Genomic DNA, 24,036 nt, shown 5'->3' with positions numbered 1-24,036 from the left:
AGGCTGGCCTCGAACTCAGAAATCCGCCTGCCTCTGCCTCCCAAGGGCTGGGATTAAAGGCGTGTGCCGCCACCACCGCCCGGCTTGCTATTTTTATAGATACCGTTTCAGGATGGGTAGACGTCTACCCTACAAAGAAGGAGACTCCCAATGTCCTGGCAAAGCCGCTTCTGGGGGGCCTCAGAACCAGGTATGTATTGCCTGCCTACTCAGCTTGGGTCTGACAATCTCTAGCACAGGTTCTGGGGACCAGTTGAAAATTACATTGTGCATACAGACTCCAGCATTCCGGGCAAGTAAAGAGGATGAATCAGACCCTGAAGGAGACCTTGACCAAATTAACCCCTGAAACTGGCGCTGACTGAGTGTCTCTCCTTGTCTTATATAGAGCTAGGAACATCCCCTATATTTTAGGTCCCCTTCTTTTTTTAGGTCCTATATGGGAACCCCCCTCCCCTGCTGCCTAACCTCCAGTCTGATATCTTAGCAGAATATGACCAACGTAAGTTTTTTAAATCCTTGGAAGCCCTCCATAGGGTCCAGAAGCAACTCTGGCCTGCCATGTGCCAGGTTTATGAGTCTGTTCCTCTCCCTAACCCCCACTGCTTTGAACCAGGTGAATCCAGAATCTGTCTGGATTCAGAGACACAACCACAAGACTCTGGAACCTGGCAGGAAAGGGCCTCACACTGTGATCCTGACCACACCTATGGCTGTTAGGTGGATGGGATCTGGATACACCACTCTCACCTTAAGTCTGCCAGCTGAGGTCCCAGCGGAGGAGCCTTCAAGGTGAACTGCCATACCCTGTCAATCCGATTTGTGAAACTGCGACTCCAACACTCCCGATCCTGCTTGCTTTGCCTCGCCAGTCAGTAGCCCTCCCCCACTTACTATTTGGGTATCCACAGATAGTGCCATGCATTGTATAAAGATGGGGCTGGGCTTTGATCTGACCATCTCCTTAGAATATTTTTCAGTGTCTGAGTGTCCATGGCTTGGATTTGGGTTGTCTGTAACAACCTTGTCATCAAGTGACCAAGCCCTCCTAGTCATTCAACGGGTTCTCCAGCGCGGGAGTGAGGATTGAAAAGAAAGAGACAATAGAACAACGCTGCAGTATGAGCCCAGTCAAGTCTGAGACTGAAGGCAAATTTAATTTCCCAATTCGCTTTCTTTTTTTTTTTTTTTTTTGGTTTTTTGAGACAGGGTTTCTCTGTGTAGCCCTGGCTTTCCTGGAACTCACTTTGTAGACCAGGCTTCCTGAAACGCAGAAATCCGCCTGCCTCTGCCTTCCCAGTGCTGAGATTAAAGGCATGAGCCACCACGCCCGGCTCTGAAGTTACTTCTTTGTCATGCTTCAATGTCAAATTCCTACCTGAACTTACTTCCTTATCATGGCCAATGTCAGATTCTGGTCTGAAACCCATTTCCCTGATTCCAGCCAAGAGGCACCCCAGAAGGCTTTCTACAATCAAGTTCCCAGTGGCTGGCAGGAAGGCCAACTGTGGTGCCAGTTCTTAACTCCTCTCGCCCTGGACTTAACACAGGATGGTTGGTTACCGGATAGGGACTTGTCTCACAGTGGGTAGAGTGGGTAGGAGTCCGGGAAGCAAGCAACCACCTGGGAATCCTGAATCAGCGTGGGGTTGTGACGTCAGCAATGTTTGTAGTTGACTAAAGTCATACACGTAAACCTGGCAGAGGGCTTGCCTAACATGCACACAATCCTGGATTCAAATCTCAGTATAAAAAAAAGGGGGGGAGGATAGAAGTGGTGACTGAGAGGGTGTTTGAACCAAGGCAATATTTCAGACAATTTCTGGAAACTTCTTCATAAAGGCCTTTAACACTGTAAAGCAATATAGTGCAAATGCCTATAATACCAGAAGTTGGGAGGCCCAGGAAAGAGGATCAACGCAAGCTCACTCTGGACTCCACAGCAAGTCCGTAATTTTAAAAAATGAAACAAACCAAAAAACACCTCTAAGCGAAATGAAGTTAACTGAGGAGCTCTAGGGGCCTTGGGACTCTGTCAACCGTGGATGGCTGGGGGCATCATTTGGGTGTCTGGTGCCATTCCTCGGAGCAGATGGCCATCCCTAGGGAAGAGCCCTGGAGTTTGCACAGATGTGTGGCACAGGGGTTGCTTGGCAGTCCCTGGGGGAGCTTTGAGGCAGGCCTCATCCCACAGGAGGTCACACGGTCCTTTGAGGCGGATGCTACAGGAAGGGAGGCTTTGGTTCTTACCTTCCTGAAGGAACGCATGCAGTCAAGAGGCAGCATAGACTGTTTACATTTATCTAGCAAAGAAGTGGTTTATTTCGGAAAGCTAAAGATAGCAACGAGATTGGAGGGGGCTGTTGAAGGTGGGGAGCAAGCCGAGGGGGGTCTCTGCTGAGGATTTTAAAGGAGTTCCATGAATATTTGTGAGGTGAGTGTTAGCACATCCACGCCCTTAAGCCCTAGCAGTGAATAATGTAGATAAGCACACCCTTTCTGTTACCGCCCATAGGAGCAAGCCCAGACAGTCAATAGCCCCATCCTTTGTCGAGTTTGGCTATCTCATACCTGGCTTTATTTAACTTCTTTGGTGTATCTTGCCTCACTGTTTAACCCTAACGTCTGTTTGTTTGTTTGTTTGTTTGTTTGTTTTTCCATTTTCCTTTGTTCCCTGGAGCCCCCTGTTGTAAGAATCTACAGATGAATATTAAGTTCTGTTCCATAAGCTTTACAGACAGACAAACAACTGGCATCATATCAAGACTCAGGATCAGTGCTCCGGTGTGTGGGAATACCGATAAGAGCAAAACACCCCAACCTAATAGCTTTGAACCATAAAATATAATTTTTATAAAGTGATACTAATTTTTTTACCAAACCATCAAAATCAGTTTTTAGTTTCACTTTACCAGAACTGACTTAAAGGAAAAAACAAAACATAAAAAACAAAACCAAAACAACAACAACTGAAAGACCCACAACGTGAGGACTCCCTCACGTTCTGACTCAGGAGAGGCGACACCCCAAATCACACAAGAAGCGGTCTTGCTGAAACTGCAAGAGGATTTTTATTCGAGAGCGTTCTCGGGCCCATGGTCATACACCACGCAGGGGTAGAGGACCATGGCGCCCCGAGTAGCTGAGTAAGGGGGTATTTAAAGGAAGAAACCACAATTCATGGAGGTGGGGAGGGTGTTGTTGGAAAATACCAAAAATACCAGTTAAGAGTCACAAGGAAGTATAAAGTCACAAGTGTCAGGTTATCTCTCAAGACAGTTTCTAAGAGCCCCTAACAATCTAAGAGCCCCTAAAGATAGCACATTTGCATTGCAGGTTCCAGTAATGGTCAGGGTGCCATTCTTTGAATTGAACCCAGGAAGCTGGTAGGTGGAGGAATGTCGCTATCTGTTTTATGACCAGTACCTGGAGCACTAAGCCACAAAGGCTACACTCCCAAGCCTGGGCCCAAAAGCCTTGAATTTTGTTTTTACTTTGCTATACTTTTTTAATACTTCTTCACAACAACAAAAACTAGACAGCAAAAGACTCAGAACAGCCATAGGTAAATCTCCTGTGGCCATCCCTTCAAAGGTACACATATTTTTACATTAGTATTATAACCAAAACATATTCAATTCCTGAGACTCTCCTACAACTCTGGAACACATATTAATAAAGCCTTTTCTAGGCTTGTCAGTATTTGAGAGACAGAGGCTGGCAGATCTCTGTAAGCTTGAGGTCAGCCTGGTCAACGTAATGAGTTCCAGCCCAGCTAGGGCTACATACCTTGTCCAAAAATAATAATAATGCATCAATATAATAGAGATCTAAAAAACAACAACAAAAGAAAAAAAAGCCTCTCCTTTGGACTTCAAAAGAGTGTTGGTTAATTGTTTTGTCAAGTTGACACATGCTAGGAGGAGGGGACTTCGATTGAGAAATGCCTCCATCAGATTGTAGACAAGTTTATAGGGCATTTTCTTGGTTAATATTTGATGTGGAAGGGCCCAGCCAACTGTGATGAAAGCCCTAGCTTACTGGAGATAACCATCAATAACAGGAGGTAGTGGCAAAATGTAGGGATTTGGTCTGTAGATGCTTGTATTTAAATGCTAAATGCTGGCTCCCAAGATCTGGTTGCCCTGCTCACAATGAACAGATATTCATGTACACCAAATGATGCTGTGTAAACCTTGCTCCCTAATTTAACTGGTCAGTAAAGGGCTAGAGCCTATGATTGGGCAGTAGAGAGAGAAAGGTGGGACTTGATTGAGTGATGGGTCTCAGGAGAGACAAGAAAGGACATGGAGGTGGAGGAAGCCACAATGAGAGATGGGCCATGACTACATGGCGAATAGAAAGAGCAAGAGAAATGGCCCTGCCCAGGTCTCTCCCTTGCAGCTCAGATCATGAGTAAGCCCCAGACATTTGCCACTTGAGTTACTTACAAGGTTGGGAATTTGGTGTGGCTTTGCTTGATTGTGAAGATGCCCTGGTTTTTCCCTCTTGGAGTAAGAAACTGTTTAACTTATTTTGTCTATAAAGGAACCTATAGTAACTCTGAAAGAGACCTTGGTCTTTTGAAAGTATTGCCATTTTTAAAGACTGTGGGATTGTTAAATGTACTATGTACTATGTTCTATACTGTGATATTAGCACCAGAACTTGGGAAACAAGAAAGAAAGCTTATGGCTTAAGAGTAACATGTTTGTATGTCAAGTTGACACAAGCTAAAGTCTCATGTCTTATAATTTTCCTGGGCTGATGTAAAAGAAATATGTGTGTTCACCAAAAATGGGGAGGGACTGGTGAGTGAGAGAAAGATGCTTCAGGTTCAGTTTGGTGAATGTTAGAGTTTCTTCGGACAAAGCCCAGCTGGTTTCCTATTTTCTACACACTTGAACATGCTTGGGGTTTTGTGAAGCTTTGGCAGGAGGACATAGTGATTAGAACCTCAAGAGAGGGCTCTAGGAAGGTCCAGTGATCCCCCTCCCCTCTCCAAGAAAGAATATTAACAGTTTAATTACCGTGACCTAGCTATTTGCTATAGAGTTTGCTTTGTTGCCATGACAGCAACTACAACCTCCTGAAGGTCACCACGTGAAGGTAGCTACTCGTTTTCCTGATGCTCACCGTTAAATCAGGCCCAGAGAAAACATTCATCAGGGGCCTCTCTGTAAACTCCAGCTAAGTTTCAACTAAAAAAAACCAAAAACCAAAACAAACAAACAAACAAACAAAAAACAAAAACGAAAAACTTATTTTAGAACTTATCAAGCACAACAATAGTTTATGTTGTTCACATCACTAGCTGGTGAGGTGGTGGCTCAAGTCTGTAATGCCAGTACTTAGGAAGCAAGGCTGGAATATAGTTCTCGTGTGGTAGTTTGAAAGAGAAATGTCCCTCATAGGCTCCCGCGTTTGAACATGGGTTGATGGTGACACTTGAGGAAATTATGTAAGAGAAGAACCTTGCTTGAGGAAGTACATTGCTGTGTGAGTGGTGGGGGGGAGGACTTTAAGAGTTCGTAGTTTCACTCCACTTTCCACTCAATCTCTCTCTGCATTTGTTAGCATTTGAACATGTGGTCTCTCAGATATCTGTTGCTGCTGCTAAATACCTTCTTCACCATAAGGGACTCTTATCCTACCAGGAGCCCTGACCCTCAAATACACTCTTCCATAATGCTGTTTTCCATCCTGGTGTTTTATAACTGCAACAGAAAAGCAATGGGATACATCCTGTCTTAAACAAAAGGAAAAAGAAAAAAAGCAAAACAATAACAAAAGTCATTCAAATAAAGCATTGTGGAAGCAAAATGAGGCAATAAAACTAAAACTGGAACAAAGACTTTTTTTTTCAAGACAGGGTTTCTCTGTGTAGCCCTGGATGTCCTGGAACTCACTCTGTAGACCAAGCTGGCCTCGAACTCAGAAATCCGCCTACCTCTGCCTCCCAAGTGCTGGGATTAAAGGCATGCATCACTACTGCCCGTTAGAACAAAGACTTCTAATTACTTCCTATTAAGAGCAGACCAGCTGTTTCAAAACGGGGCATAGGGGACAGTGTCAGATTTGGTCCTGTGTCTTCTCACAAGCTGCTTAGTCTCTGAACAGCCCTTCCCCTTTTTCATATACAAGGTCTCTTTTCATCCTAGCTTGACCTGGACACTGAAGATGACCTTGAATTCCTGACCTCCTGGCTCCACCTCCCAAATGCTTAGATGACAGGCACCCACTACCACTCCTGGTTTACGTGGAGCTAGGGATGAACCCAGGGCATCTTGCTTGCTAGGCAAGTACTCCAGCAAAGGAGCTGCATCTCCAGGCTCTCAATAGACTTCTTCAATCTTTCTACTCATGATCTCTTTCACTCAAGTGCAGTTCTTTACAGAGGAAGATAGTTTATTCTGGAACCATACAAAAATGGCCCAGGATCACAGATTTAGGTTACCCCAAATTCCATGTTCCGATGTGGCAACAGTTTGAGGAGCTTTTTATAGTACCCATCAAAGTAATAAAGCACTTTTTCAAATACACTCGTGGAAACATCAGGTTGGCAGGTCATAGCAGAGCGGGAAACCTCTGCTATAGGCCTCAGATGTCTGATAATAGCCTTATGGTTGGAAGATGCTGGTTTCTGCACAGTGATGTAATGTTTTTATAAAGCCTGGTTATGTGGCTATTCATTAATAACCTTTTAGGAAACTCAGGCGATGAGACTGGCCTATGAGATCAGTTGTCTTCCCACAACTGGGAAAATGATTTAGGTCCTTCATGATTCAGGCTACTGACCATGAGTGAGAGATGAGCCTCATTGCCCTCCAGATCTGCTAATGTCTAGCCATTTACCAAAGTTAGGACTCACTAAGCATGCTCAAGACTGGGACTGTCCAGCCCTATATGTGCTGCCAATTGCAAGCCCCCAGTTTAAATTTCAGTATCCTCTGAGTTAGACTTGGGGCAGCATGAAGGTTTATACCGAGTCCCTTAAGGTTACCAAGACTGCACATCTGACATCTCAGCTGGGACCAGGATGGACAAGACATGTGTGCAGAAGATGTATTTCTCCCTGTGCTGGCATCAAAACAGAGTTCATTCATTCATTCATTCATTCATTCATTCATTCATTCATCCGTTTGCTCATTCATCCACTTTGAGAATACACTACATACCACAAGAATGGAGGGGGACTCCAAATTAGATAAAACCTTGCTAGGACAGCTCCAGAAGGGGTTTAACTATTGCCAAGGGGCGATGCTATGCACACTCCAGTGAAGTTTGTTTGGCAGGCCGAGAGGCCTGGAAGCACGAGTCAGGGAGTTTCAAGGAAACTCAACCTCTTGGAAACAGGCATTCTCATAACCCATATACTCATACCCTGTCCCCGAGTTAGTCTGGTGTATGGATCTACGTGTTCTCTTTTAGTATTATTTATTATAAGTGCCTTTAAAGATTGAATTCTGACATAGCTAAGCCTCCACCAGTGTTCCAATGTCCTAGAAACACCTTGAAGCTGAAGAGCTTGGAATTCAGTAGAAATCCAGTGAGGTTACCTATTCAGTAACATTCAAATTTACTTCTAGTAGAGACAGTGAAACTAATTAGGCATTACAAAGAACAGACCAGCTCAGGGCTGGTCTGCAGAGTGATTACTTAGGACAGTAGCCAGTCTCACCCAAACAAGGGAATACACAATGGCCTAGCTAATAGGTGGGTTTACCATGTAAGAGTTAGGGAATCCCACTGAGACAGGGATCTTCTCTACAGCCAGGTATAGCAGGCTACATTGCATATTAAAAGCAAGTTGGTGAATTTTTCTGACAAATGGAGATTCTCCACAGATACTTAAAAATGCAGCCAAGTTACCTTCATATGCAAGAATTTAACAAGGCCTAGGAAATAGGGGGGTTGTGGTATTGCATTATTCATGAGAAGGTCAGCTAGAGCAGAGCCCCCCCCCCCCCCCCCCCCCCGTGCTAGCTTTCACAAGGCTCAAAGGAGTAGCACAAAGTGTGACTAGGGTGTGAAATCCTTACTCCTCATTAGCTGACCCTAAGCAGAGCTGTTTTATCTTTACTATAAATATTACCTGGTTCCTGTAAGTCCTTTTAAAGTCATTCCTTTGTTTTGTGTCAGGTAACTTCAATGTACTTTGCCTGCCATGACATCCTACCCCTTTGTTTTCTGTATTATATAAGACTAGTGTACACTTTGTGACATTACATTCAGATTCTACACAATCTCTTGTGTTGCTTCTGTCTGTCATTCATTTGCCTACTCCTTGTCCATCTGCAACCAGAGACCTGTTCTACACAGACAGGGACCAAAAAGGGTCTGTGGCAGTGCGCCAAAGAGGAAGGGATCCAGTGTGGAGAGAAAGGGCAAAGCACGGACTGAGAGGCAGAAGGGGTTACTCCAGGGCTGCCCATACCCACTTGGCTGCCCACTACAGACCCTGGGTTCATAAGAGAAGACTAAAGAAGATCTACGGGAGGGAGGAGACCAACTGGGGTAAAGCTCTGCTCTGCCTGGGGAACACTACTGGCTCTCTCATTTCACCTGGGTCTTCCTCAGGACAGGGGCCTGCTTGGAAGAGCTTTGTGAGTGAAGTGGCTCATCCAGTGAGAAAGAAGAGACAGTCCGGCCTGGGAACGCCCTAGGAGCGAGCTTAGCAGACTGCAGATAAGGGTTCCTCCACCCTAGAGACACCCTCTGACTGTGGGAGGGACTTAAGGACTTTCTGACTGCACTAATCTTGTCCTAGTTTGTGAACTCGGCAAGGCACAGTGGACCAAACTGAAAAAAGCAGGTACAGGAATGACTAAGGCTGAGTTGAGCAACTCCTCATGGCTAGGACCAGGGCCTGCTAGGATCCACAGATGGGTGGTTGGCCAACTTTCAGTCATCCTCATGAGATAACATTTTGTCTGGGAAGGTCAAGGGATTTGTGAGCAAGAAGTAGTACAGGTTGTATCCTGTCTCAGTCAATGTTCTATTGCTGTGAATAGACACCATGACCATGCCCACTCTTTACAAAAGAAAGCACTTAACTGGAGCTTGCTTACAGAGTCAGGGGTGTTGTCCATTATCACCATTGCGAGGAGCATGGCAACAAGCAAGCAGACAGAATGCTGGGGAAGTATCGGAGAGTTCTGCATCTGGACCCACAGGCAAGCAGGAAGAGAGTGACACTGGGTCTCGCTTGGACCTTTGATGCCTCAAAGCTCACCCCTCAGTGACACACTTCTTTGAACAAGGCTATGTCTACTCTAACAAGGTCACACCTCTTAGTCCCTCTCAAGGAGCACCACTCCCTGATAACTAAGCATTCAAATATACGAGCCTATGGGAACTTTCTTATTCAAACTATCACACACCCCAATGGGTAAGGCAGATCATCCTGTCCCTGAAGACATACTGCCCTGGTCCCTGTAACTCCCTGGGGAGGAAGAGCAGCTGAAGTAGGTGTTTCTATACATGAAGAGAGGACAGAAAGTTCTATATAAGACAACCTCAGCAAACCTCACCCTCACTGAACACATGTCTAGAATCCCACCAAGGTGGGACAGGCTCAGTAGTCACAGAGCTCCAGCCCATAATAATGCCATTGGCACAAGCCTATGTCACACCATGGATGTCACTGTCAGCCCATGACAAGGGACCAGAGAGAGTAGCACAATTGAGTTGGAGATGTGGTTCTTAGCACGTACGAAGCCGTAGGTTTGATCCTTAGTACGCATAGCCCTGGTACGGTAGTGCACAGCACCAATCTGTACTCGGAAGCAGAGGCAGGAGGTAGGAGGATTAGAAGTTCATCCTTAGCTACTCAGTAAGTTCTAGACCACCCTGGGCTCCATCAGACCCTGGTTTGTTTGTTTGTTTGAATTTCTTGTTACCATTGCTCTGGAAGGGTAGATGTTTCAAACCCAAGAAGACAGATGCCGGTGGATGGATTCTGAACTGTTTTCCCAACAGCATCCGAAGGGTGGTTATAGAAACCTATTCAGAAATAGAAAACAGTGGGGGTGGGGAGTTCCGCAGGGGCCTGTGGTGTACCTGTTCAAGCGGCACTAGGATCTGAACATCTAGTCAGGTCACAAGGTCTGTGAGGTCTGGACTGAGGCAGAGGTCTCTGGCCACACAAGTTAGATCTGAGTCCTTTGTTACAGAGGCTATAGAGTGACAATAGGAAGATTCTCCCACGTGACTTGGATGGCCTAGGAATGAATGAGTGAACAGGAAGAGCTGAGCCACCAGTGGAGTGGGATCACAGATTTGTGAAGAGAGACAGCACCTGTCCCTCTCATGTGGTGTCACAAGTAGACTGACTAAAGTAGGGAATCGAAGGATAGACCAAGAGTTCAGGACATGAGATCAACCTGTGTAGAAACTCCTGGCATCACTGCCTGGGTCCTGAGATCACTGCCTTTAGGAGGGCCCTCCTTGGGGATGTGGATTCCAATGTCAGCCGTAACTCCTAGAAGCTTATCACTCACTCCCAGATTCCTCTTAGCCACACAGCATTAAGGGAGCCAGCCAGACTCCTCCACACAATGTTTCAAAGGAGTCTAGGCTTTGTGCCTGAGTAATGACAGAGACCTTAGGACACTTGAGAGCTATATACATCCATAATCAATTAAGGTCTCTTCTGATGTAACTTGTCTTCCAGGTCCAAAGGAGGGGCCTGTCCTCATGAATAATGGCTCCTCACTCACTGAGACCGTGCCATGAGCCACACATGGTGCTAGACATGAGATGAAGTCCTCTGCCCTCAGGCCCTCCATAGTGACAGCTTGACAGGAATTCAGATCATTGGAGCAGCCCAAGAGCAACTATGAAAAAGATATTCTAACTACAAGGAAGACATCTCCATCCTTGGCTACTGGTCCTGCCCCCAGTTGAGACCAGGGAGGAAAGAGAAAGCCAAGGCCTCAGACACTGAGCAACAACCTGGCCATTGCCTGCTGGATGGTTTCTGTCCTGGGAACACCCCAAACTGTGGATTCCCAGACCACCAAATGTTACCATTGTTGCATTGTTGTGTTGAGAGAGAGAGAGAGAGAGAGAGAGAGAGAGACAGACAGACAGACAGACAGAGACAGAGACAGAGAGACAGAGATACACACACACAGAGAATATGATGTTTGGTGGAAGTGCAGTCAGGTGTGGGTGGAAGATGGTGCCTCTGAGGGCCCATGCTGAGCCATCTCTTCCCCATGAGGGACCAGCCATAAATGGTATAGTATAGTATAGTATAGTATAGAATAGAGTTTATTCAGAGCTTGGGGAGGGGAGTTAAGAGGGTAGTAGACAGAGAAAGGTGGGGGGGGAGAGAGGAGGGGGGAGGGGAGTGGAGGGGAGGCCAGCCATAAGTACGTGGAGAGGGGGAAGGGAATGGGAAGAGAGGGGGAATGGATGAGAGGACAGAGGGTTAGCAAGAGGGCTAGAGAGAGCAGATGTGATGGTAAGAAGCCCCTTTTATAGTGAGTCAGGCATACCTGGCTGTTGCCAGGTAACTGTGGGGTGGAGCCTAGACAAAAAACCGCTAACAACCAAGCTGTACCCTGGACACCCGAGGACCCACACTGAGTCTTGCTGTCAGCTCTTGAGGAATGAGCACCAAAAGCATGTGTGTCTCCAACCCTCATCTGTATGGGATGATCCTGGGCATGGCTGGAGCGGAGGAGAACTCTGAAAACACACAACAAGCTGTTTCTTCACATTACTAGCAGCAAACACGAAATATGCTCCTAGTTCCCCTCTGCCAACGGCTAGCTTCCAGCTACAGGGCAACTTGGCCTCGGCCCCACCCTGGCCAACCCACTTGGCAGCTTCACAACCTTTTCTGTCTCCTCCCTACCCCCAATCCTATGAAACTCCATCCTAGGACCAGCCTCTGTCACCACCATCAACTCCTTAGACTGTGAGGAAGATCAGGTGCAAAGCTCCTATTTCCACATGTGAGACCAAGAATGGAAGTGTGACTCTCAGAAAAGCAGGTGGAGGAGACTCAGCAGCCCACAATCCCCTGAGTAGGGCTGTGCTGGAGGATGATGGGGGTGAGGAGGGAAGGGAAGAAGAGGGAACAAACAGGACTGCCAGGCAAAGGGAGCCTGCTGCCCTGATCTCCCCCGGAAGAATCATCCAGAAGCAGGACGTGGGTCCCATGGTTCTGCTACAGGGATAACACTCAGCAGGTAGTCGTTAATATTTGTTAGGTGTGGAAGCACTTCCTGAGCGGTAGGAATAGAATACTGGAGGACGATTAGGTAAAAGCAGAAGGGTCGGAGATTTCCTTGTAAAAACTGGGGCTTCAGCACTTAAGATGAGAACCAAAACGGGATGACTGGGCTGGATCCTCTGTTCATACTCACGAAGCGGAGTGTAGGAGGCAGCCCGGCACCTAGAGGAAGTGGGAAGTGAGAAACAGATCTGTTCAAACCAGTGCTGCAATGACCTCCTTCCAGGAATTTCTGTCCTGCCGCCTCATCCCAAAAGAGGGATGGCCCAGACGGGCTCAGCCCAGAGGGACCTGACAACCTGAAGGGCCGGTGATTAGGCATCCTTGGTCCAGGACTTCCTCAGCCTTACAGCAGCAGAGATTCCCATGAGCGTTTCAGGATGCAGTCTGTCCCCTCACTCCTCCCGGAAGCAAGCTAAGCCTGCGCACAGGTCTTAGTGTCGTGGATTGCCAGAAGCCCTGGCCTTTCCACCCTCCCTAGGTCTGTCCTGAAAGGTAAGGTAGACATGCTACACCAGAAGCCACGCCAGCGCTCTGATGCCACATTGTGTGCGGTGGGCACTTAGGGCGGTCTCAGCCAGGCTTCTGGGTACCACCGGGGACCGCCGCCGTGGGCGCATAGCTTGGGACCCCGGTCGGAGTCTCAGAGGAGCAGTTGTGCAGCGAAACCAAGGGCACAGCCGGAGTTGCCAGAGGCCAGCAGCCAGGGTCGTCCTCCCCACCAGCCAGAGACCCGCCCACAGCCCATGAAACGCCCCGCCTGCAGCCCGCCTCCGCCATCTGCGCTCCGCTCCGCCTGCTTGGGTGCATTCAGCCTTTGGTGATCCTCCAGGACCTAAGGTTTCGGTATTATCTTCGGGGCCGCTTCACCGGGAGGTGAGTCTGCTGAGCCCGACCTCAGGTGTTCACTCGTCACGCGAGGGCCTGGCCACGGCGGGGAAGCACTGGGAGAGAGCGGGCGGCCTTGACCGCTGCGTGTAGGATCTGGGGTCCTGGTGCTCTGCTCCCGGGTGCAGAGTGGTTGGAGCATGCGAGGCCCTCTGCAGCGTGCTCTGTTCCTGCCATCTCCCTACCCCCACCCCAGTCCTTCCTGCACGTTTTTGGAGAGGCAAAGGGCCCTGCTGAGCCTTCACTGGGTACCCCTGTCTCGACTCCACTTGTCTGCTTGGGATCTCCAGAAGGGGATACACCCTCGTAAACTAGAGCAGGAGGCTGGGGTGTGGGGGTAGGGGTAGGGTCTGACCAGTTATATTGGTTGCACGGAGGCTGGACCCTCCCCAGAGTGAGGAGCGGGGAGCTCTTTGTCTTAACCAGGATTTTGCATATCAATGCTGAGGTTCTGGTGATTAAGTAGGGTCCCTGGCTAGCGGGGGTAACCTGAACAACCTTCCTCTGCTGGCCGCTTGCCAATAGACACCTGGCTTCCGCGGATGAGCCCTTTGAGTTTGTGGAGGTGGTCCCCAGGTCCCCAGGGCCCTAGCCCCGTTGCCTGCAGATGATTGCTGTGTGGACAGACAAAACATTGGACTCGTTTCCAACCACTTCACCAGTTCCTTCGCTAGCTCTCCGGTGGACGATGGGATGTCTCAATGACTTGTTTGTGGCCGTGCATGCCAGAGCTTCCTAGCAGACAGCTCAGGGCTCCATCGTTCCTAAATCCCACTGTGTAACGAAAAAAAACAAAACAAAAACAAAAAACAAAAAACAAAAAAAAAACAGAAATGAGGACAGGCCCAGCTGGGCTTGGCACTGAACTTGGCCACCTGGAGCTTTGGCTACCCACTACAAGATGTCAGCAAGTCTCAGGATAGAAGAGACCTAAGACCAGTCCTGGAAGATACCAAAACTTCACCTCCCCTATACCCCCGTTCCTCTAGGAGAACTGTAAGCCACCTTTGTCTCTGGGACGCCCCTCTCCCACTCAACAGATGGCACCAGTCATCTTCCTCCCCAAGAGGCCAGTGGTATTCAAAATAGGATATTGAAACCAAGCAAGCTGGTCATCTCCTCTACCTTATGCCAAAGACTTCTGCCCAAAGGGCCCAGAAAAGTCCCATAGCCACCTGGCTGGCTAGTGTGCTGACTGCTACAGGTGTCAATGTCCCCAGCGAGCAGGCAGTGTAGTGGAGGTGTCTTCTTTTGGAAATGGGTCCCGAGCCTCTACTTTGTACAGAAAGGAACTAGTGAAGCCCAGAGGCCTCCAGCCCATGTCTCTGCCACAAGAGAGAGGGGGTAGGGGTGGGGCTGTATTTGGTTCCCAGGGCTCAGGGAAGGTTTCCGGTTCATGCATGCTCATTTATTTGACCACTGTCTGAACCCCAGGACAACCACTTAACCGTCTACTTCCATATCTGAGAGTTCTTGGTTCCCCTTTACTTGGTCTATGGAGCCCCCGAGTTTGGGAAGGGGTATTAACTGAAAGGTACCATTAGATGAACTTGGAGAAAGATTTGTAGGTGCCACGGGAGATTTCAGGTAAAAGTTCTTTTAATAATTGGCTACAATAGCAGCAGGAGGAGGCCAGGAATTCTGAGGTAGAGATTTGATTAACAGCACGTGGAGCAAAGGAGAATTCCAACTCCTACAGGTTTCAGAAAGTGGGGAGAGGCTCTCAGATGAATGGCTTGGACTGTGAGGTAAGTGTTAGTGTAGCACGAGACTAGCTTAAGGCTGTACAAATTGTCCGTCTGATTGGTGCAGGGGCCAGGTAGACACTAGATAAGCAATTGGGCCTTAACTTAAGTTGTCTTAATGGCTACCCCCAGGGCAGCAGGGAGTCAATACTGCTCTCCTGTCTGGGGCCTGAATGCTGGAACCATCTACAAAGGGGACATAAGGCATACTGGGGAGGTGTAGAGTGGACCAGGCCCAGGGTCTGCTGGTATCTATGCCAGGATCCCGAGTGGTGGTGGCGTAGCCTATCTTTTAACCAACTGCCTTTCTCACAGTAGGCTTCTTTTTGGCTTGTGAACCTTCAGCAGATGTCTGCCACTTCCAACATGAGAGTCTTCCTGCCTGTGCTGTTGGCAGCCCTTCTGGGCGTGGAGCAAGGTATGGAGCTCGGAGAAAACCCTGCAGCCCGGTCCTCCTCCTGATCTATCATTCTTTCTCCTGAGGAGATGCCCAGGGCTCCTCCTGAGCCAGCCCTCCTAGGAACGTCTGGCCTTCCCGCCTCCTACTCTCTAGCCAAGTGACCTAGTTCCCCTGCTGCTGTGCTGGCCCAGCTACACCTTTGTCACCTTGTGTTGACTTCAGCCACTCCAGTACCAAAGTCTGAAGTCAGTTGTCGTTGGCTGGCTTTTATCCCTGACCCAGGGCTGAGCATGCCGTTGCTTCTTGTCAGCGGGTTGGGGATCAAGGGCCCACTGGAAAGTCACCTTACCCTGGAAGGCTTCCCCAGGCAATAGGCAGGTGTCACCTACAGCATTGTCCCTTTTGCAGTTCATTCCCTGATGTGCTTCTCATGCACTGATCAGAAGAACAATATAAACTGCCTGTGGCCAGTTTCATGCCAGGACACAGACCATTACTGTATCACGTTATCTGCCTCTGCGGGCTTTGGTGAGTAGCTGGCTGTTTCCCTAGCCAGGGCCAGGGACCTGCAGGGCTTTCCCCATTTCCTGCTACCCTGTCTGTCTGTCCCCTCATCCTCACTTTCCATGCAGGGAATGTCAACCTTGGCTATACCCTGAACAAGGGCTGCTCCCCGACCTGCCCCCGTGAAAATATCAATGTCAATCTTGGTGTGGCGTCCGTGAACAGCTACTGCTGCCAAAGCTCCTTCTGCAATTTCAGCGCAGCTGGCCTCGGACTTCGTGCCAGTATCCCACTACTGGGCCTTGGACTCCTGCTTAGCTTGCTGGCTCTGCTGCAGCTGAGCCCCTGACCTTCCCCCATGTGTTCTCCATATCCCCCCGGCTCAGGAAAAGCCCAGCTCCTTTTAGGTCCCAGGGGACCCTAGGAACCTTCAGCTCCTCCTGGGTGTGTCTAGTTCCCCCTCCACACTCTCTCAACGTCAGGGCTAAGTACCAAACTCACCCATACCTGCTCTGTTGAAATGGTACTAGCTACCCTTGCTTCCAGAGCCAATCCTATAACCTCCCTTGGGGAACCAGCGAAGGGGTGAAGATCTCCTTGGAGTCTCAAGAGTACCAGAGTCAGCGCCGAATCTTGTGGACACACTGACAAGGATGTCTAACCCAAATAGATGTACATCTGTGTGCTCAGTGTATCCCTGTGTAAATGAAGCCACTTGGATTCTGGGGTGGGCAAAGAAGACCTGAAAAGATTCTACAGAAGAAGGCCTGTGTCGCCACCAAAACCCCTCCCCCTGGTATCACTGTACCCACCTTGTACTCTGTTCAGGAGGCTGCCCATGGAGGGCTGCCACCCCTCCAGATGAAGGCTCTCACCACCCAATGCAGTTGAGTCCCATCCTGCCCTCTGCCCACACTGGCTTCCTGCTGCTATTCTAGTGCCTCAAATAAACTGTTCACACCTTTTCCTGCTATGTCCTGGTTGTCCTTAACCTGTCTTCCCCCTCCGGTCCAAAGGGACCTGGGGATCCTGCAGGCCCACAGCTCTGCTTAAGCGATCCTGAAAGACCAACCCCGATACAGTGATACATTCCTATGATGCCATCATAGCAGAAGCAGAGGTCTCTGGAAGGCCAGCCTGGTGCATAGCAAATCCCAGGAATCTAGGCCCATTTAGTGAGACAGGCCTGAGAGAAAAGAGACAGAGCAAAGGCAGAGAGAGCCTGAAAGTGTGTTGTCTCAGGCTGAAAGCTGAGAAGTACAGCTACCCATAAAGGCAGGCCCATCAGGCTGGTCACACATTCCCAAACTTTGTCTGCACCAGAGACTTCAGAGGCCTGCTGTTGCCATTTGTCCTTCATAAACTACCCTGTAGTCTAAGCCATGGGAGTCTGGCCCAGGCAAGTGATACTTGTCCACCCTATAACTGGCTTGGCTTTGCTTTCTGGTATTTTAAGACAGTCTCACTATTTTAAGACTAGCTGCCCCAAACCCAGAGCAATCCTCCTGAGTGCTGGAATTAAAGGCATGCACCACCAGTTGAACCTTAGTTACTAGCGTTACAGGCAGATGCTACTACCCCTGGCTTCCTGGGGTTCAGTGCTGTGAGTATTGTGGACACTGACTGATAGAGAAGCTCTTGAGTCTGGGTGCCTAAGGAAGCTATTTCTAAGCTGTTCCCAAGCTTCTGGGCTGTCGGGCGATAACCATAATGGGATAAGATCCACACAGATCCTGGCTGTGGTGATATCCGTGTCTGAGGAATACTGCCCAGTGGGGGTCAGACACAGGGACAACACAGGGCCTCAGGGTGAATTTCTAAAATCTATGTAGGCATTGGCTTTGTGCCATGATTCTCAAGACCAGGGTTCCCATGACTTCTAGCCTGAGGGTACAGGAAGGAATTAGCCTCATACCAGGTAGCTCAGCTACCTGAAAAGGACAAACTTTGGGGGAAATGTCACCGGGAAAGCACCTGAGACTCAGGAAGGATGCTTTGTTCCTAGACGATTGAAAGGGGCATGGAGAAAAGTGGGAGTCAAATCTGCAAGGAGCTTGGTCTGCCTCAGTGTAGACAGTATCCACTGGGATGTTCAGGACAGATCTAAGTAAGGTGTCTAGAGACTGGCTTGTTTGTGGTTCCAGCAGGTCTAACCACCAAAAGCAGTGTGAGGGAAGACACCTGGGTTAGACTCCCGGGACATGCGAACCAGAAGGGCACCAGCAGTGACAGGGACACGTCACAAGCTCTGGTTTTCTCCCTATCTTGATTTAGCTTCTGTCTTGTGATGGGGTGGTGTCACAGGCTCAAGAGTTGAGGCCACACATAATCTGGGACCCTCTGCTCTAGTCTGGAGGGCGTGATCGTTTCAAGGCTAAAAACTGGGACAGTGAGTGGTCTGCTCTGATTCCTCCCAGGAGAAGAATGGGCAGAAGGGGTTTGAGTTCCAGGAATGACCTTAGGAGAAGTGAGGGTGAGGATTGGAAAGAGGAGGGAGAACTGGAAGCAGGGGAGGGAGGGGCCAGGGACTAAGTTTCACTTCCCGAAAAGCAGAATCGAAAGTATCCCAGAGTTAAGTTTCAATTTCATGAAGCTTGGAGGCAGAAAGGGTGTGGAAAGAGGGAGGAGGGGTGAATGGGGAGGGAAGGGTGCACACTGCACCTCTAAGAAGGCTGTCCAGATTTGGAGCCACCAGCCTCACCCATGCTAGATTCGAATGCTAGATCCAATCCCACATGATCCAATATGTCTCTGATTTGTTCTGGGCCCATTCTACCTCCAGACCCTGGCCAGCTTTCCTATGATTGCTGCTAGTTAGTGATCAGTGACCAGGGCTTCCCCAGTCTGATCCTGCTAGCCTGCCCCAACCAGCAAGTGCTTAGCTACCTCCCTTCTGTCCCGAGGGCTCCAGTGACAGACTAGTGATTAAGGACTGCAACCTCAGGTGGACCCCTCTCCACCTGAGCATCATCCAACCAACTGAGTATCCTCAGGCAAGATCAAAGCAAAAGATGAGAGAAACTTCCCTACTAGGGCTCCCTCTAATAAACAGAGCATATGCAGGAAAAGCCCACTGTGTACCAAAGTACAAAAAGCAGGGGCGATGTAAAGGTCTCGTAAAGGGGTCTATACTTCATGGTGGATGCTTTGGGGGCTCTGTCCTCAGCTCAGTAGCCCACTCTCTATCTTTAATTCTAACCATCTGGTTCCAATCTTTTGTTCTGAGACATAGGAGTCTAGAGTCTACTAATGCAAGAGGTGGGGTTTTTTTTTTTTTTGTTTGTTTGTTTCTTTACTACTTTAAAAAATTAAATCTTATTTTTATTTTAATAAACTTTATTATTTAAAGAAGCTTGCAGATCAGGGGCTGGAAAGATGGCTCAGCAGTTAAGAGCACTGGCTGCTCTCCCAGAGGACCCAGGTTCCATGTCCTGCACCCACATGGTGGCTCACAACTGTCTGTAATGCCAGTTTATAGGGATTCCCATCCTCTTCTGTCCTCTAGGGGCACTGCATGCATGTGATAGACAGACAGACAGACAGACAGACAGACAGACAGACAGACAGGCAAACCACTTAGACACATAAAATTAAAATCTTTTTTTAAAGCTTTCAAACAAAACCACGATACACCAAACATTAACCAGACCCAAAGTCTAGACGACGTAATGAACTTACATACAGTTAGAACTGGCATTTGAAATGGAAGCCGTGAAGCTCTGTATTACATTTACACTTCCAGTACCAAACATTCTATGCATTGTTTTGGTTAGGGTTACCGTTGCTGTGATGAAAGACCATCACCAAAAGCAAGATGGGGAAGAGAGGGCTTAATTGACTTATACTTCCACATCATAGTGCATCACTGAAGGAAGTCAGGTGAGGCAGGAACCTGGAGGCAGGAGCTGATGCAGAGGCCATGGAGGAGTGCTGCTTACTGGCTTGCCCCTCATGGCTTGTTCAGCCTGCTTGCTTGTTTGCTTGCTTTCTCTCTCTCTCTCTCTCTCTCTCTCTCTCTCTCTCTCTCTCTCTCTCTCCCTCTCCCTCTCCCTCTCCCTCTCCCTCTCCCTCTCCCTCTCTCTCTCTCTCTCTCTCTCTCTCTCTCTCCTCCTCCTCCTCCTCCTCCTTCTTTTTTTTGAGACAGGGTTTCTCTGTATAGCCCTGGCTGTCCTGGAAGTCACTCGGTAGACCATGCTGGCCTCGAACTCAGAAATTCACCTGCCTCTGCCTCCCAAGTGCTGGGATTAAAGGCGTGCACCACCACTGCCTGGCTCAGCCTGCTTTCTTAAAGCACCCACGACCTACCGCCTGCCCAGGGATGGCCCCACCTGCAATAGCCTGGGCCTTCCCCCGTCAATCAGCAAGAAAATGCTCTTCGGGGCTTGCCTACAGCGTGAACGTAGGAAGGCATTTTCTTAATTGAGGTTTCCTCTTCATGGATGACTTAGCATGTGTCACGTTGACGTAAGACTATCCAGCACACACCCTGACCCACTTTTCTTTAACTCCTTTCTTCCCTTTCCGATGATCTCTTATTTTGGAGACCTGTGGGTGCTCAAGCTTGCTTTCCCTGACGCTGTGGCTGTTTCTCTGACCACTATGCCTAACTTTAAAGATGTTAAGATTGCAGTGCCTGGCGTGGTGGGGCATGCCTTTAATCCCAGCACTTGGGAGGCAGAGGCAGGTGGATTTCTGAGTTAGAGGCCAGCCTGGTCTACAAAGTGAGTTCCAGGACAGTCAGGGCTATATGGAGAAACCCTGTCTCGAAAAACAAAAAACCAAAAAAACAAAAAGATTGCAGCAAGTGCCTGGACAAGCCGAGTTTGGCAACCCAGCTGCAGAAAAGAGCCAATGCAACCACATTGGCAAGAGAGACTAAGATCCAGTGACTAGACCTCATAAAACCCATCCTTAGGGCCTTAACATTGGGGGTAAGGTTTAAACAGGAGACCGATGGCAAGAGTGAGGCAGTCCAACTAAGGTGTGCCCCACCACCACCACCACAGTCTCAGTTCTCAAGTCTACAGTGTTTCACAAGTTATAAATCTTTCTCCAGGGGACATGTTCTTCTCCCTGTGTCCCCAGCCTTTGGCTCTTCCAGCAGGAAGTATCTGAGGAAATTCCAGTTTCTGGAGATCCTTTATTTCAGTAATCTGCTAGCCCAAGAGAGGAACACAGATAAATGTCTCCCAGGTAGGCAGGTTCCAAAGGACTGATTTGCCAGTCCAGTCAAGTCTTCCTTTCGATCTTTAATTAAATTAAGTTGTCCTTTCGATCTTCTTGCTTTCCTTCTCAGTCTGGTCCACCCCCTATACACATCTGCCCCAGCAATGAACTCTCAGGGTCCTTAGCCTGCTTCATCAGGCCTCATGGCCACAGCACCTCAGCTTCCAGAGGCCCTAGGACCCTCTCTCTCTCTCTTCCCATTCTGACAAGCCCTTTCCTTCAACATGTTTCATGTCAACTGGAGCACCCCAGGCAGCTTTTAGGCCTCAGGTGGCTGGCTGACTGGCACACAGTCCCATTAGGAAAGGCTGCCTGATTGCTGGTGGACCTCTGGACATACTCAGAACTCTGAGGACCACGGCTACAGCCCAGACCTCTGGAGAAATTTAGAAGATGGAATGCTGGTCTGTGTACCGGGGCATAGCTAGGGGGAATCCTTAGCCCAGCCGGCAGGAGTGAATGGTCTCACAGGGCATAACCAGAATGACCAAAGTGCTACAGCTCTCCAAGGGGAAGCCAGAGTAAGACAGGCTGCCCCTGAGGTGGTGGCAGTGGCGAGAAGCAGAGAGCAGCTAGGAGCGCAAGTCGGGGCCACTGAGTAGGAAGTGGCTGTGGTCATGTGCACGCACACCGCACACCACTTGTTGGGGATCTGGGGATCTAGGTCCAGCAAAGAAAGCTTCAGGAGGAAAATCTCTTCCATGACGTGTTACAGCTCAATAAAGCAGGCATCCTCCCACAATCTTTGGTGAAAATCACCCAGGCACTTTATTCCTTGTGGACTAGGACCTTATAAACATTTTGGGATGGGGTGGGTAGGTGCTTCCTATTGGCTCGGTTTGGGATGCTCTATCTGCATGGGGAAGGACTTCAGGTGTTGTCTGTATATGACTGATTGTCATGGTCCTCCTAGTGGGGTGTCTCGGTCACGTGCTCCAGGACAGGAATCTGGTTGGGAGCTAGTTTGAACTCCTGCCATTCTCAATGATGAGTTTTATGGAAGTTCTGAACTTGCTACAACCTTACCAGCTCTTCTATCCGGTGGCATGGCCCACTGCCCCCACAACTCCTCCTTTTCCTTTTTATAAAGGAGAGGTGTCATTGGAGTGACTGTCTCCTGTGTTGGGGACAGTTTGGTATTGAACCAAAACCTGATTGGTAGTTATTTTTGCAATGCTACTAATCTGCTGTTTTAGAAATTGGATGAGACAGGGTGCCAAGAGAAGCAAGGCTCCAAGCTCATACAGGGCCAAGGAGGAGCAGAAGCCAAGCTACCAAGGGGTTAGAGAGCCATGGGGCAGGGGTGTTGGGAGCATAGCATGCCCAGAGATCCCCCTGGAGCTCTTTGGGCATTTGCAGATCTTGTTCTACCAGCCCAGATTCACTGACATAGAAGCAACATTCCTCTTCTAGCAAAACACAAGTTCCCCCCAGTTCAGCAGGTAGTAAGCCCAATGCCCTCCAGTTTTGGAGACCAACTCCTGCCAAGGAGGTTATCTGGCATTGAAGGGACTCAAGCGTGTCTGCAGTGGAGGTCATTGCCTGTTCAAGTTTGGTCTGGAAGTCGATGGCCAGATGCTGTGTTTGGACCAGGGCTGCTCTACCAGCTCCTGTCATGCCTAATGAGACAAGGAAACCCAGTGCAGCAAGCAGAGGGATGAAGATCTCTCTCTCTCTCTCTCTCTCTCTCTCTCTCTCTCTCTCTCTCTCTCTCTCTCTCTCTCTCTGTGTGTGTGTGTGTGTGTGTGTGTGTGTGTGTGTCTGTCTGTCTGTCTGTCTGTCTCTGACTTCCTCCCATCTGCAAGGCAAGTTCTTCAGGTTCATAGAGATAAATCAGGGAAACAATTATTATAGGAGTTGCAGGAGCCTTGAAAAGGGGCGGGGTAGGGGGCAGCTTTAATGCAGGAGCCTGTAGTGCCCTTGCACCAGAGAAGTGCAGGGGGTTGATGCATGTTGATTTGGTGATGGTGTTGTAACAGGCACATATAAGATGGGGTTTTTGAGGAGGGTCCTACAAAGCAAAAGGGGGAAGAAATGCCCCACCTTTAGGTTGAAGACAGGAATGTCCTGTGCTTTCCTTGTGGGTAAGGGTCTATGGGTTTTATGGGAACAGCTGCTAATAGCGGTCAGGAGAGAGAAGCACAGAAAAAAGAGGAGTTTTGGGGAGGAGTTGGGGTGGGTCGTTAAAGGAAGGAGGTCAGCTGTATATTGGATTTACTTAGCCAGGAATGGGTAGCTTGGAGTTCCTTCTGAGACTGATTTTTCCGTTGAAGAATATTAACATGCATAAAGATTGATTTGGAGGTGGGAGGGGGGAGTTCACGAGAGACATGTAAGTTGGCTATGGGGTATTTGGCATAGCCATTATGGTAGAGTTTACCCATGACTCCTGTTCGACAACATTCATCCCACAGATGGCTGATGGAAAGCTGAAAATGAGTTTTAGGTTGGTGAGCATGGTGCCACTGTGGCTGGTTGGTTTCCACTCTGCAGCTCCAATACCTCCTGGAGACGTTCATCTGTGTTTCAGTAAGGAAAGCAGAGGAAAGGGCTGTGTAGAGTGGAGATGCCATCTGGGTGTAGGGAGATCTCAGTCCTGGTCCAACATGCTTCAAGTGGGCATTCTGGGTTCCTATGATTTTTGAGTGTGTGTCTGTTGTAGGTCTCCCTAGAGAAGAATCTCTTGATGGTAAGTGTTGGGAAGGCTAGAGAGAGGCTGGACATTAGCGGAGTTAGTATAAAGAATGACAAAGGAGAGGTGTCCCCTTCCCCTAGCCTTGAGTAGGCTAAATAGACCTTAAGTGCTTGCCACAGTTGGACCTTAAAGACCCAGGTGGAATCTTCCATCTAGCCCATTTGCAATTTCTTACAGGAACAGATTGCCCGCTGAGCTTGCTCTGCAACTTAATCCAACTGAAACAAAGGATGGGGTCTGTGGATTTTCCCTATATAAACGCAGAGTTGAATATTAAATTTTGAGCCTTGATCAGAAACTTTGTCTTGGCTTCATCCTTCTCTTGCACCCT

The 24,036-nt window shown here is 48.8% G+C and overlaps 1 protein-coding gene across 2 annotated transcripts; it reads left to right on the top strand.

Annotated features, from left to right (window-relative positions):
- Positions 1-12,844: 12,844 nt before the first annotated feature.
- LOC110310327 (lymphocyte antigen 6E) lies at positions 12,845-16,749 on the top strand. Of its 2 annotated transcripts, none has more exons than XM_021183172.3 (4): positions 12,845-13,123; positions 15,199-15,298; positions 15,689-15,808; positions 15,913-16,749. In XM_021183172.3, exons 2-4 carry the CDS (start codon positions 15,229-15,231, stop codon positions 16,131-16,133), a joined length of 411 nt encoding a protein of 136 aa, XP_021038831.1. In that variant the 5' UTR covers positions 12,845-13,123; positions 15,199-15,228; the 3' UTR covers positions 16,134-16,749. The 2 variants fall into 2 exon arrangements, with proteins under 2 accessions (XP_021038831.1, XP_021038828.1); XM_021183169.3 differs by having other exon boundaries at positions 12,978-13,123; positions 15,196-15,298.
- The last annotated feature ends 7,287 nt before the right edge of the window (positions 16,750-24,036 follow it).

The sequence above is a fragment of the Mus caroli genome, unplaced genomic scaffold, assembly GCF_978045245.1.
Source record: "Mus caroli unplaced genomic scaffold, Mus_caroli_1 scaffold_16, whole genome shotgun sequence".
In the NCBI taxonomy this organism is placed as follows: domain Eukaryota; kingdom Metazoa; phylum Chordata; class Mammalia; order Rodentia; family Muridae; genus Mus; species Mus caroli.
The sequence above is the reverse complement of the archived record's forward strand: the minus strand, read 5'-3'. Positions and strand labels throughout refer to the sequence as shown.